General features: G+C 42.1%; 1 protein-coding gene across 1 annotated transcript; it reads left to right on the forward strand.

Annotated features, from left to right (window-relative positions):
• The first annotated feature begins 11,405 nt into the window (after window positions 1–11,405).
• sox4b (SRY-box transcription factor 4b) lies at window positions 11,406–13,888 on the forward strand. Its single transcript, XM_026185756.2, has one exon. The coding sequence runs from the start codon at window positions 11,984–11,986 to the stop codon at window positions 13,226–13,228; it is 1,245 nt and encodes a 414-aa protein (XP_026041541.1). The 5' UTR covers window positions 11,406–11,983; the 3' UTR covers window positions 13,229–13,888.
• Window positions 13,889–15,885: the final 1,997 nt, after the last annotated feature.

The raw sequence follows: 15,885 nt of genomic DNA on the forward strand, positions 1-15,885 counted from the left end.
ATCAATGATAATCCACGAATATATTGAAAAGCAAAGTAGACATGCATAAGAGGAATATCCAGTGTCAAAATGTTCTGATTCCTGCACAGAGCAAAATGGTCGATGAGGAAGAAAAGAGAAAAACACTGCTATAGAGGGCCTAAATACAGCAGTGTGATATTGCAGAAACAAAGATATGTCATTCTCCTGATGATAACTGAGAAAATGTAAACACAAGTGACAACCCTTTTAAAACCTCTCTCTGACTTAATCTGACACTGTTGCTCTTGCTGCCCTTTTTTTTTTTTTACCCCTTTCCCCTCTCACCCCTCCCAACCTCTCCCCCATCCCTCTGTGACATGCACATACACATTGTCAGCCACATCCATCCATCCCATGCCTGCTAGGTGTGAAGAGGGAGATGGCAGTCGGTAATTGGTGAGAAAGCACTTTATCACTTTGCTGGAGAATAGATTACATCCAATGTGTTTCTAATATGATTGAACATAGAGAATAGAAATCATATCCCCTCTTGTCACAGAAACCCCAAAGCAAACTCCTAAAGTGAAAAACAAAATGCAGTACTACATTGCCCTGATATTTGTAATAAAATGCACTCTGATTTCACAAAACTGCTCATGATGGATGCTGGAAAGAACTAAAGTTGTTCTGTTTTTCTAAAAGGACCACAACATACAAAAAAGTGGAATGTAATTAAAGCCAATAAAGAAAACCAAAAAAAAAACAAACCCACTTACACACATTGTACTACATCTTGCTGAGAGCAAATTGTACCTTCTTGCTAATTGAAGTCTTTAAAGCTGTAAGCTGAGACACATTTACATCATGTACTCATGTCTGCACAATCAAACAGCATTTTTACAGGGCTCTCAATAGGTCTGCCCATGATATGTTTCTCCAAATGCACTGTATGAAGGTTTAAACTTGGGAATAAATCAACACAGATCTTTCATTTTACATCTGTTTGTGTTCCATCCTCTACCCTGAAAACATACCACAAGTCACTGACTTCCCACTGACAAAGCATATTCTTAAAGACGTGAAGCAGAGAACCATTTCTTGTATGCTTCGCAAATGTGCTACTTGTGTTATATATACATAGACCTGGTGCCATTTTATGTAAAGTGGAGCGCTGGTGTAAAAGACGGCTTCTAATTTCTCCAAAACTTAAAACCTTATTGAGATGCTCGTTTGTTTCTTCCTTCTTTTCTTTCCTCAATTCTCTTTTCCTTTGACCCTGATATTGACTGACTGCACCATCACTGAAAGAGCAGAGCTTAACTTTCCTTATGTCAAAACTGTGTAACCATCAATTCTCCAAAGAAGATCGTTAATCTCAGGAGATGTGAACCACACACATACGCTGCTGTCTCATCACCTGAGGTTCACTCCAGGGAGCCTTCCATGTGTGTCATCCAGGCACTTTGCCTGGGGCAGGTTAGGAGGTGTCTCTGGAGAGGTATGCCCCACACTGACACAAACGCACACGTGCGCACACAAAAACGTTGGAGGTGACAAGGTGACGCTATGTCTCTGTGATACCTGGTCTCTGTCAAAGCTCAGTGACAACTGGTCACCTCTGACTGCTCGCACACACGTTGATGTGTAAATGAACTTGGGCATATGCACACAGAGATGCGCATGATATAAGCTACTCTATCACACCAAACAATGATATTTTGAAAGTGCAGCATTTTGCACATGAATGTCAGATGTCAATCATCATATTTAGTTTAATACACATGCATTAATAGTAATCTTTCTTTGCCTGCACCCAGAGCTCTTTATACCCTGCTACACTCTGTGTTGGATGACAGAGAATCCAAATGGAAAGCGACACTATCTGTGTTCTTTTTTACCATCTACAGTGGGGCAAAAAAGTATTTAGTCAGCCACCGATTGTGCAAGTTCCCCCACCTAAAATGATGACAGCGGTCAGTAATTTGCACCATAGGTACACTTCAACTGTGAGAGACAGAATGTGAAAAAAAAAAATCCATGAATCCACATGGTAGGATTTGTAAAGAATTTATTCGTAAATCAGGGTGGAAAATAAGTATTTGGTCAATAACAAAAATACAACTCAATACTTTGTAACATAACCTTTGTTGGCAATAACAGAGGTCAAACGTTTACTATAGGTCTTTACCAGGTTTGCACACACAGTAGCTGGTATTTTGGCCCATTCCTCCATGCAGATCTTCTCGAGAGCAGTGATGTTTTGGGGCTGTCGCCGAGCAACACGGACTTTCAACTCCCGCCACAGATTTTCTATGGGGTTGAGGTCTGGAGACTGGCTAGGCCACTCCAGGACTTTCAAATGCTTCTTACGGAGCCACTCCTTTGTTGCCCGGGCGGTGTGTTTTGGATCATTGTCATGTTGGAAGACCCAGCCTCGTTTCATCTTCAAAGTTCTCACTGATGGAAGGAGGTTTTGGCTCAAAATCTCACGATACATGGCCCCATTCATTCTGTCCTTAACACGGATCAGTCGTCCTGTCCCCTTGGCAGAAAAACAGCCCCATAGCATGATGTTTCCACCCCCATGCTTCACAGTAGGTATGGTGTTCTTGGGATGCAACTCAGTATTCTTCTTCCTCCAAACACGACGAGTTGAGTTTATACCAAAAAGTTCTACTTTGGTTTCATCTGACCACATGACATTCTCCCAATCCTCTGCTGTATCATCCATGTGCTCTCTGGCAAACTTCAGACGGGCCTGGACATGCACTGGCTTCAGCAGCGGAACACGTCTGGCACTGCGGGATTTGATTCCCTGCCGTTGTAGTGTGTTACTGATGGTGACCTTTGTTACTTTGGTCCCAGCTCTCTGCAGGTCATTCACCAGGTCCCCCCGTGTGGTTCCGGGATCTTTGCTCACCGTTCTCATGATCATTTTGACCCCACGGGATGAGATCTTGCGTGGAGCCCCAGATCGAGGGAGATTATCAGTGGTCTTGTATGTCTTCCATTTTCTGATGATTGCTCCCACAGTAGATTTTTTCACACCAAGCTGCTTGCCTATTGTAGATTCACTCTTCCCAGTCTGGTGCAGGTCTACAATACTTTTCCTGGTGTCCTTCGAAAGCTCTTTGGTCTTGGCCATGGCGGAGTTTGGAGTCTGACTGTTTGAGGCTGTGGACAGGTGTCTTTTATACAGATGATGAGTTCAAATAGGTGCCATTCATACAGGTAACGAGTGGGGGACAGAAAAGCGTCTTACAGAAGACGTTACAGGTCTGTGAGAGCCAGAGATTTTCCTTGTTTGAGGTGACCAAATACTTATTTTCCACCCTGATTTACGAATAAATTCTTTACAAATCCTACCATGTGAATTCATGGATTTTTTTTTTCACATTCTGTCTCTCACAGTTGAAGTGTACCTCTGGTGCAAATTACTGACCTCTGTCATCATTTTAAGTGGGGGAACTTGCACAATCGGTGGCTGACTAAATACTTTTTTGCCCCACTGTATACTGTATTCATCACTATGCTCTCTAGGTACAACTGTTTATTTAGATGGAAACTGATATTATATCTAATTTGGGTCTAAAGCTGACAGTGTGGCTACCCCACAAGCACATTTGGTGGCTAGAGTAAAGGCTTTCTCTTTAACTGGACTGTTTGCACACTGCACAATGGACAAAACCACTGAGGCTGACACAAGCTCATTGAATATATAGCAGCACCCTGTGTCTCACAGAAAATAATCAAATGCCTTATAACGATGCACAAAAACAAAATATTTATACGTGTATATATATATTTTCTCACACACCATGATAAGTTCAAGGCACATATACCTACTCTGTGTGTCTGTGTGTGTGTTTGCATTTCACTTAACCATTGCCTTGGTAGTTAAGCCCTGCCTGTGTTTGCGCTTCCTAGAGAAACAACCTTGAAATGCGACAGATGTTCAAATTCACCTTTCTGAACTTCACAAATCAAAGCAAGACCACTAATAATAAGCTCCTGTCAGTTTAGAAAAGGGGAGATTGTGGGGGTTAAAACCAAAAAAACCAAAAACGTATATATGCACAAACATACACGCTCCCAAACACACACCGCCAATCATTAACAGCTAAACTAGGGGTCATACTTTGCAGCTGCTCTTTCTGGATAAGATAAGACTTTGCTGCTGTGAAAGAGACACTGTTGTGTGTTCTTTTGTGTGGATTTATGTCTGCATCTTTGGCTCTATCTGCGCTTGAAAACACCTGTTCAAACAAAGCTTTAGAAATATTACTGAATAAATACATTTTATATATACAGTAACCAGCCATCTGTCTGTTATAAGGTTGTAAAGGACCCTGTTGGGGTCATTGACTTCAATGACTTGAATATAATAAATCAAAGAACTTTATTGTCTCTATTGTAGTTTAGTAATACATGCTGTGGGTCCTACTGCCATGTAGATCCATGTGCTTTCAAGAGGCTGAAAGTTTTCCTGAATTTCTGTAATTCTTTGGATGCCACCCATGCCCAGATCATCAAGTTACAGACCCCTGGGCACAAATGTTTGGTGGACCCTAGCCAACTTCTTTTAGTGGTCACACTGTTTTTCTTTCTTCAGTAATCAGACATATCATACAGGAATGTTGACATCCATGTACACAGAGTAGTTTGAAATGAAGGGCACTGTGCCTTACTGAAAAAATGAAAAGTAACCATCACAATACAACTTCACAACAATCTCTAAAAACTTCCAGGCCATGCACTGGGATTCTCCTTTAGAAAAATGAACAGGTAGGAACAGAGGTGTCACTGCTCATCACTGCTTTTGTTACCTGTTGAAGTTCAGGACCCAGCCTGCTGGGCTGGGGTCAGCATTCACTTAAGTTTTAACATCACTCTCGGTTCTTGGCTAGCTTAGCGTTAGCATGCTATCTGTGCAGATGCTTGCAGAGAGCTAAATTTGTGTGAGCAGTGTAAAGTAGTTGTTTCGTCCCTGGATGCAGTTTGCACTTTACCATCATGTTCTTGTCCTTTTGTGCAATAAAATTAAAAGTAATGTCCATATCTACTGCACAGCTGCTTTCTTCTTCCAGCACACAAACCGAAATCAGTTGATTGTAGCGCAGTGCAAGGGGAACTGATATACTTGATTGATAGGCAAGCAGATTAACATTTCCAAGAAACTGAACTACTGGGAACCCATCCCTACTTCTCATCACTGTCTTTGTTACCTGTTTAAGATCTGGCTCTGGCTGCTGAGCTGGTCAGTATACAATCAGCTTTAACATCATTCTGGGTTCTTTGTTAGCTTTGTGTTTGCATGCAGTCAGTCTAGATGCTTGCAGACAGCCAAAGTTGTGTTAGTAGTATAATGCTGTTGTTTCTGTCCTGGATGCAGTTTGCATTAAACCATCGCACTCATTTTCATTTCATGAAGATATGGCATGCAGATAACTGAAAACACAAGTAATGACATAATTGTAAATGAAGTTGCGGTTGACAGTGGTATTTACTCTTGCAATTAATACAAAATCATTATATTTAGCAACTTAACACATCACATTACTAAAAAAATGTAGAGTGACTACTAACATGTTACTTTGGAACATTTTACACCCACCACTTAGGTATCACTTTTTTTTCTTTTTTCTTCTATCATGCCCTTTTCAGTCCTTTTGGAAGTGCTGAAATACTCTTTCAAAGCTAGCTGACTTTGGGAGAGACAACTAGTCTCAGCAATATATGGAAGAAAGGGGCAGGTTGTACATTGTCCCCGTGACATGTGCCCAGAATGCCCATTGGATAAACCCAGATGCCACAGTCCACAAGGTGAAGCAGAGGGGAAAAATCCAAGGCCATTCCAATATTGGGGTTATATCACTATCCATTAGTTTTTGTTGTGTTCAGCTCTCTACAGAGTATAACATAAAACAGTGTTATTCTTGTTGTGCTCAAAAGAATAACACAAAATCCTTGAAAAAAGTATTTCAGCCTTGCCGCCGGCCCAGGCCCTTCCTATATAATGGTCTTCTCCTTTTACAGCTACCTAAGGAGGCAGGTATGTGGTCCATCTGCAGACTCTAATTCAAGTGGCATGCATTGTCAGAGTGTAATTATAAACATCCGATCCACTGGTTATCTTGATTAACTCTTGCGCAACCAACATCAGGCAAAGTAACCATGCAGATTGCTGTGTGGATCAAATCAAATCAAATCAAAATTTATTTATATAGCACATTTTTAAGACCGAAGTACACCAAAGTGCTTTCCATTAAAATCGCAGTACAAATAAAATCACAATAAAATATAAATTACAAATATATAAAATATAAGATAATTACATAATCTAAATACAGAGCCAGATGTAAATTACCCTAATTTGCCTTAAATGCTAGATCAAACAAATACGTTTTTAAACGTGATTTAAAAGACTGAATGGAATCTGACGCGCGAATATGAAGAGGGAGAGTATTCCATAGCCTGGGTGCAGCAACGGCAAAGGCACGGTCTCCTCTGGTCTTCAGCCGAGACCTAGGTTGCACCAAGAGCAGTTGGCCTGATGATCTTAGTGCTCTCTGAGGGCTGTACAGACAGAGGAGATCAGCTAAGTAGTCAGGTGCCATATTGTTCAAAATTTTATAAGTAAACAATAGAATTTTAAAATCAATTCGATATCTGATAGGAAGCCAGTGTAAATTTTTCAAAACAGGGGTGATAGAGTCAAACTTTCTAGTGCCGGTCAAGAGACGTGCTGCGGCATTCTGGACCAGCTGCAGACGCTGCAGAAGGGAAGATTGTAGACCCAAGTAGAGAGAATTACAATAGTCCAGTCTTGACATAATGAAAGCATGAATGAGTTTCTCCATATCTTTGTGTGGTATGTAGGGTTTAGCCTTAGAGATTAGGCGTAGTTGATGGAAGCTAGTTTTTACCACAGTAGAGACCTGTTTGTCAAGTGTGCACATTAAAGTGATGAGCTTCTGTTTAGTATTCCACGCTCTCTGCTAGTTTGTGGAGTGAAAATAATTAGGAGTGTTAGAGATAGTGACATGCCTGAGATGCATAGGAACACAGAGTTCATTCATTTCCATGAAAAATTGTGGAACAATTAAAACCTTTCACAGTTTTTTACATCGCTGACACCCTCCAGACATCCATTACCACCACTCGCCTCACTACATGCTTAATACGGCAGTTGTGGCTATTTCTTTTGGAAGATTGCAATAAAGGTCAACCATGGCTGGGATGAACAAAAAAAAATGTGGTAGTGGAAAAAGCATAACTGTTAATTTAATTGTGTTTGTTAATGCTGGTGATTGTGTTTCCCAGCTTCACTCTACATCCCATCATATTTTCATAAGTGATTTCATCATTAAACTTTGTATTTTCCTATTTGCCATTCTGGGATTTCCATTACTTATATTCCACTTATATCTATACTCTTTGGTTTTTTTTTTAATTATTTATCATGAACATTCACGTATTTAATTATTAAAAGGCCAGTATTTTTTAATAGATCAACTACTGTTATGATTCAAGCAGAGTAAAGTATCCCATATGGAAAAGATATATATAAATCTTATAAAGTTTGTATATTTCTTGTGTGAAACTTGTATGAAAAGCATACAAGAGTGAAAACAGATGTAAGATCCCTTGAAAAATTATATAAATGAAACTTGTATGTTTTGGATACTTACTAAAACAATATATGAAAGTAATGAGAAAGTGGCCACTTTCATGAGTAAATCATATAAGTTTTTACTATTTCTTTTCCATATGAGATAAGCAGGGTTTGTGACAGCCGGGAAGTATAACACCTTCATCAATATTTAAGTATGGGAAGATTTAAGTTTTCATGATACCGACTGAATGCACCCCGAGTGGGTGGCTGACCATATGGTGTCAGTGTTCTGAATAACAGATGACCTCAGATCAGATTTATCTTCGGGAGGGAGATGGGGCGAGAAAGGAAAGAGAGACGGGGTTCTTTGGCAACAGTGTTCACCTAACATTCATGCCAATAAAACAAAGTGGGCTTGAGAGTAGAGAGAGGGAGGCAGAAAGCAGAGAAGGAGCACTGAATGACAGATGGGTAAGAAGAGAGAGTGCACACAGAAAGAAGACAGAAGAAGGAGAGTTAAAGAGTTTTTGCTGCTCTGTAGCCTGTATAAAGACATAAATACCAAGTTCCTGACGCAATCTAAGACCCAAGCAAAATTCAGTTTGTACTTCAGTAGAAAACCTGACATTTCTATAAGTCTTATTTAAGTGGCAGGATATTCAGAAGCTTTGAATTCCACCTTTTTTTCTCATGTTTATGTTTATTTTTACCATCTTACCCATTTCAAGTCGTATTATATTTTAAGTGTAATGTAACATAGGATGTAATGTGTGCTAATGTATTTTCTTACACGTTTTTATGCTTAACTTCATTTAATTGTGGTCATTCTATTTGGTTCAAGTAAATTTGGATCTGGGAGGGGCAGGGAGAGAGAGAAAAGAGAGAGAGAAAAGAGAGAGAGGGCGAGAAAAGTTAGTGAAGTGAAAAATGGAGGGAGGAGTTGAGTGAGAGAGAGAGAAAGTGTGTGAGAAGGAAAGAGTGAGGACAGACAAAGGAAGTTGGGGGCTTGGGGTGTGTACAAAAAGAACACCTGTTGAGATTGGGGTTGGCACGCGACCCACTCCGACTCGCGTGGCAGCTGCACCTTAGTGTAACAATGGCAGTAAAAGAGAGAGACGGAGAAAGCGAGAGGAAAGTTTGAATGCACTACTTATCCTTTTAGGTCGTGCGAACCTCTGTGTGTGTGTGTGTGTGTGTGTGTGTGTGTGTGTGTGTGTGTGTGTGTGTGTGTGTGTGTGTGTGTGTGTGTGTGTGTGTGTGGCATGCTAATGTTTACAGAGAAGGTAAGGGGGGGGGGGGGGGCAGAGTGAAAGAAAGACAGATAAGTGTGCCAAGAAATTGCCGTGTATTCAAGTTAACTGTGAAACCAAAACTAGGTGGAAGGTTGCATTTATGTTTTAGAATAGAATAGAATAGAATAGAATAGAATAGAATAGAATAGAATAGAATATACAACACCTGCTCAAGGTACTGAATGAGGTGTTAGGTTTAAAAGCTTACCAGCTGTCCCTCCAGGTGCACAGAGCTCCCAAGAGTTTGTTGGAAGAGAGGAAAATGTATGAAGAAGATATACTACCCTTGAAATTGTTGTCTGTAATTATTATTACTACTGAATTTGTACCAGCCTCAACAGACTCAAGCTGAAATGTGTGTGTTTTTAGCTTTAAACTTGTACAGTAAATGGTCATTCCTGGGCTAAAGCACAGCGACTTCTATAGCAAAGAGTGAAACTGCATCGTGTTGTCCCACATTTCCATAATAAAAGATGCATTATGGCAAAGTGTGAGTTTACGAGTTAACATTCTTATATCCATTGCAGTTCTGCTCCATGAACACACAAATTGGAGCCCAATTACCCACTGCTTTACTTGGATGCACTGCAGATACGAGGCCATATTGAATATAATTGTATCCAGTGAAATGCATCCAGTAACTCTGGCGACTGTACTTTCATACTAATTTCCCTGTGGCGGTCTAAGTCACCTCTGACTCCACTTTCATTAAGACACTGAACATCTGATCAACTCTCCTGGTCTCTCTCTGTTACACAGACACTTGGCACTATTTTTTTTTAAATTATTATTTAGATTGATTTTTTTAATGTGAAGAAACAGGCATGCTCCCCTGGAAGCCAGAATCATTAAAGTGGTGACTGTTTTCAATCTTTTTTTTTAACACCACCATATTGCTTCCATTTCCAGTTAATTCCACAGCCTGTTCTACCTCAGTGCAGTCTGTTATACCTTATTCCAACATACCCGCAGATACACGTTCACTCTGCACAACCGTATCGCTTGGATGCCTCCCTGTCGCACAGAGACATTATGTAATTCACCCCTGGTAACTGTATTCAATGCTGGGGTTGATCTCTTTTTACTCTCCCTAAATTTTCTGTAGCACAGACCGAGACAGGGTCCTCTCCGGCTATGCGACGCCATCTAGCGTCACTCCTAACTCCGCATTGTAGTTTAAAGCCTTCCTACGTCCTACTCTCATTCGTCTCTTTTCATTTATGTGACTCATTACATTTAAAGTAGATTAAATCACAAATTGTCATACTGGGTGAACTGGATGCCCCGAGAAAACAGAGCCTACTACGTGCTGTGATTGCTTTAGGATGATAATATGTCTACAAGCAAAATATGTTTTTTTTTTCTTTTTACCCAGATACTTTTTGCGCACCTTTATTAGGTGCATGTGTTAAGATTCAGGAAAACAAGATAAAGTGATGCTGTCTGTTGGCTTTCTGTTTTTGTACACACGTTTCATCTGATTGTGGTCTTACCTTGCGCTGTGCCGTGCGTTTCTCTCTCACCGGTGCTTTTTGTGTTACGAAAAACTGCACTGAGTGTCAGTTTTGAGTTGTGTGTGCGTGTGCGCGCGAACGAGAGAGACAGAGAACAAGCGCTCTCGCAGGCGGTTAATGCGCACACACATCGCACACACAGCCTACTTCTTCTTTTTTTTCTCCTTTTTTTCTCCCTCCTCGCTTCTCTCTTTCTAGTGCGCTGGAGAGGGTTCGTTCGATATGTGTTATGTGACAAAAGACCGCCCAACCCCGCCTCGGAGAGAGAGAGGAGTGAAAGCAAAGCAAAGCATATATACAGCTTGGCTGTCTTGGAGTCTTTACTCACACCAGCCAAACTATCATGTCAGTCTGCTCGCACGGTGACCACCTGTAGGCAAACTATCACCAATTAAACTAATTATCGCATGTTTCAGTCAGTCGTTAGAATGATAATCAGTTTAAATGAGTGATCCCATTATAATATAGCCTGCAGTATACGCCAGATAACCTTAGAGTGTGTTATCTTTAGCATTGCAAGCACACGGCAATGGACCACTGTATCAGCTGGCTTTATTATAGGTGCGCACCATGCACAATATCCTCACTCTCTGTGTGAGGATAATGGAAGAAAAGGAGGCTGGTTAAAACAGAGTGCGTGGCTTTTGTGCCGTCTCGGGCGCGCTGGTACAAACTGCACTGTGTTTAAACGGCCATATGGTGAAGTATACTTAGCTTTCCTATAGCAAGGCTACATGTTAATGATATACACATGGGCTGGTGGTGAGGGGGGTGTTCATAACATAAGCCAATGTCTCTTTAAAAAAAATGAAGTTTCTTGTTGTATTCTGGAATGAGGTCAGACACGAGGCTCCTCATTGCACGCGCTGATTATTATTAGATTCCATTTTTGGCCAATCGGCGCCGAGGTGGGCGTGAGTCTGGCGCGCAGGCAGGCTAGCGACAGGATTTCATTGGTGGATTTTTATCGCCGTTGTATTACGGGAAGGAATAAATGCAAGTAAGGGGGCCGGGCCGTGAGGGCTGCTTGAATCGCGACTGTAGTTGATGGGAGGCGGACAGTGTAACTCGCTCTAGCTGATTTTTTCTCCCTTACACAGCATGCATGGCTTTTGTTTCTGATGCAGAGAAAAGCACTTACCCTACACACTGTACTTGGGAGCCCTTTGTAAGTGCCCGAGCGCACAGTGTGGCACCCGGTCTGCGCTCTGCAGCTGCATAGACTGTGCTCAGTGGCCCCCACGGCTAAACTGGTTTTTTATAACAGAAGGGGAGACTGAGAGACTGATTACAGGGTACACAGTGGAGACTGGGCTACCATCCGTGCTGTTTTAAACGCCAACAGAAGCTGGAAATTAAACTTTTTTCTTTCTTTTTACGCATCTAGCCGACTGAGGCTACTCTGGACTGAAGTGTTGCCGAGTTTACTGCGCATCTCAGGAGTGAATTATTTCTTGCACTGGCTTTTACTCGGCTCAAACTGTGAAGAGGAGGAGAGAAAAGAGCTGAGTTTGCTTTAATAGTGAATCAGAGGAGCAAGGAGAGAGGGAGAGAAAGAGCAAGCACACCGCTCTCCCCCTCTGTCTGCACAGCTGGGCAGCATGGTGCAGAAAATGAGCCACACAGAGAGCACCACCGAGGCGCTGTCCTTCTTCGCCGGGGACTCGAGCTCCGACTCCGGGGCGTGCATGGACCTTGAAACGGCCGCTTCGCCTCTCTCCCCGGGCTCCACCGCTTCTTCGACCGCCGGCGACAAGTTGGGAGACAACCCGGCGTGGTGTAAAACTCCCAGCGGTCACATCAAGAGACCCATGAACGCGTTCATGGTGTGGTCCCAGATAGAGAGGAGAAAAATCATGGAGCAGTCCCCGGACATGCACAACGCCGAGATCTCAAAGAGGCTGGGGAAGCGGTGGAAACTGCTCAGAGACAGCGACAAGATCCCCTTCATCAGAGAGGCGGAGCGGCTCAGGCTGAAGCACATGGCGGACTATCCCGACTACAAGTACCGGCCAAGAAAGAAGGTAAAATCGAGCGCATCCAAGCCCGCAGGAGAGAAGGGGGAAAAGCTCAACTGTAGCTCCAACAACACCAGCACTAAGACGTCCTCCTCTTCGAGGAAGACCGGATCCAAATCACCCAGCAGCAGCAGCAAACCCCACAAATCACTTTTCGGGAGCAGCAGCAATAGCACCAAAGCATCAATGTTTGCCTCTGAGCACCCAGCAGAGCACCACCACAACTCTCTCTACAAGTCCAAGTCCGTCTCCTCCTCAGTAGCCAAGCAGATACCTGATGGCAAGAAGCCCCGACGAGTGTACGTGTTGGGGAGCAGCGGGACTAGCTTGAGCGTGAGCCCGGCGTCTTCCGTCGTGGTCCCGGCCAGCCCGACGCTCAGCAGCTCGGCGGACTCCAGCGACCCGCTCAGCCTGTACGAGGACGCGGCCAGCGGCAGAGAGGAGGGTGCGGACTCCCCCGGCAGCAGCGGCAGCTTGGGCGGCTCTTCGGAGCGCCACGGTGGGCACACGTACAGCAGTCGGCGGGCTTCCTCGCCTACCCCCTCCGGCTCTCACTCCTCCGCCTCGTCGCACTCCTCCTCGTCCTCCTCGGAGGACGAAGAGTTCGAGGACGACTTGCTCGACATCAACCCGAGCCCCAGCTTTGATAGCATGTCGCTGGGGAGCTTTGGCTCCTCGGTGCTGGACAGGGACTGGGATTTGAACTTTGAGTCCGGCTCCGGAGGGTCCCACTTCGAATTCCCCGACTACTGCACACCCGAAGTCAGCGAGATGATCTCCGGGGATTGGCTAGAGTCCACCATCTCCAACCTGGTGTTCACGTACTGAGAAAGGCAAGAGACGACAGGTAACATCCTGAAAGCAAATTAATAATAATAACGAGAAGAAGAATGAGACCACAAACAGAAACGGGGACATAAGTGGGCGCAATAGTTTGTGTTATAGGTTTAACTGCATCAGACTATTAAAGCCCCGCTGAAACTACCCCCCAGTCCTTTCTCGTCCCCCAAAATAGGCAAGAGGCTGCATATCCTTGGAGAGCTACACTTTAAAGCAAATAAATGCCTTTTCTAGGCTACTTTTCTTTGGATGCGTCGACTGTGGGACTTAATACCAACACGACAGTGAAGGGGGTGAAGAAGAAGAAGAGGAAGTAGTACTGGAGACTGAAAACGCTCAGTCGTGGACTGTTTTGAACTGAACAACTTTACTGTGATTGATTTGCACGTCGTTCACTTAATCAATGTTGTTGACGATTTAGCAAAAGAAAGAAAGGAAAAAAAAGAGACATTTTGCAACTTTTTACCAATCGCCAGGTGAACTTCACCACTAAAAAGGTACAGAAATGGGACTGCCGTGCGACATTTTTTGTTGTTGTGGTGTGTCACTAAAGAGGGATTTAAAAAAAAAAAAAGAAAAAAAAAAGTGAAACCAAGGTGGGTTGGAGTTTTTTTTAAATTTTTTTTCTAAGTCGACTATTTTCTCAAAAAGCAAAAGGAAAAAAACACGTTAAGCATGATAGCCTACTTTGTTCCTATCTTGTGCTGAGATTTTCTGTGAGACTGTCGAGCAGTTTAAAAACTAGTATTAGGGTTATTTAAATGGATAGGTGGCGCTCGCTTCGGTTCTTCTCTTTAAAAGAAAGAAAGGAAAAAACGGACATTGAAATAATCACCAGCTGTTGTAATTTTTCAGACTTCAGGATTCAAACGCAACTTCAAATCTGTGCTGAACTTTATACACATGTTCTCTATGATTCAGGACCAAAATTCTTTTAATGTTTTCGAGATTTTAACTATAGAGAAATCCTCACCGGTTTCGCTCTCTTCTTTTCCCCTTTTCTCCTCCATCCTTTGAGCTTTGTTTTGTACATGTATTCAGATGCCATTTTATATGGGATGTTGTATTTATATACTGGGCCAAGCATTTTTGACTTGATCATTTTTTAATTTCTTGTATACATGATCTAGTCCTGTATTATTATTATTTTCTTACACGATTGTTTGTCAGTATGTCTGTGTCTGTCACATTTCCTTCTCAGGCGAAGGGCTAGAGTTTAAAAAAAACACACAACTTTTGATTTCTTTTTTTATATTTAAATGTACACACTTTTGGACACTTAAAAAGAGAGGAAACAGTTTGATTATTTTCTCAGTGTATTTTTGTACAAATCTATATAGAAACTGGGGGAGTCAACAATCGGTGTGTGTAGCCTACTAATACAGCTGTATTGGATTTTCTAATTTTTAATACCACCGGCAGGCTGCTTTTCATGCTGCCTTCAAGTGCTTACAGTAAGCTCGTGTGCTCTAAGGTTTTGTTGCCTGTCCAAACGTTTCCCCCACATTTTTTCTTTCTTTTTTCTTTTTTTTCTTTCGCAAAAACAGGCAACAAAACAGACCTTTTAACCGCGGTGCCAATTGTTTTTGATTTTAGAAATCAAAGGCACCAAACTACATTTACCTACTGACGAAATGAAGGAGCCCCCGTGGCTCAGGTGTGTAATTCATGTTTTACTTCAGTAAACAGGCAAACTTTGCGTGTCTTTTACCAGCATATGCTCTTAAGACTTCTCTGATATCCAGTCCCTAAATATTTCAATATCCTGTATTGACCGTAGCCTGCAGGCATGACATGCTTAACTTCTAAGGATTTAATTGCGATTTGCCCGACAGCACTTGAAAGCAGCATCAGCCTTTGTATCAGCCTACCTTCAACGTTTACAGTGCCAGACTGCAGGCTCCTTAAAGACACAGGAACGCATTGTTTCTGCAGGCTATTCCTGTGGGCCATGTGGGTTTAAGAGCATCACTATCTTGAGCAGCCACTTTGCTTTTGCATTTCCTGTCAAATATCTTGCCTGTGACAACAACAAGGAGATTGTAGCTTTAAATTTGACTTATTTCTTGATGTTTTCATTAACTGATGTCACATTTGCCAATCAACCACTGGATTGAAATAGCACTAGCGTTGCAGCAAGTAAACAACAAGGATGATAACATCAAGCGTATTCAAATTTCAGACTTGAGTTCTGCAAACACCTACTTGTACTGCGTTTCTCATTGTATTTGAATATATAATCTTTTCTACTTGTGGGCTAACTATTAGCTAATAATTGTTTTAGTATCTTTATGGCATGGTGAATAGCATTTGTATTTCAGATTCAGGTTATTAGCTGTTGTGTTTTTCAGAAAAAAATGGAAAAAAAATGAGGAAAAGCGATGAAACGTGAACTCGGTCTTTGTATATTTGACTGTATCATAAAGCAAAAAGATTGTGTGTTTATGTACGTTGTTGCTATCGAGGACAGGCACTGTCTAGAGCTGCCATCTTTTACACATCATTACCTACATTCGAGGTGGTCAGTTCAGACTGTTTTTTTATATATAAATATGAAAGCATTTTTAAATATATTAACTTTATTTTTCATCCATCCTGTGCAATATGATGTGTAGAATTATCATTTATTGTCTCTAATCATGCCA

The sequence above is a fragment of the Astatotilapia calliptera genome, chromosome 11, assembly GCF_964374335.1.
Source record: "Astatotilapia calliptera chromosome 11, fAstCal68.1, whole genome shotgun sequence".
Lineage (NCBI taxonomy): Eukaryota > Metazoa > Chordata > Actinopteri > Cichliformes > Cichlidae > Astatotilapia > Astatotilapia calliptera.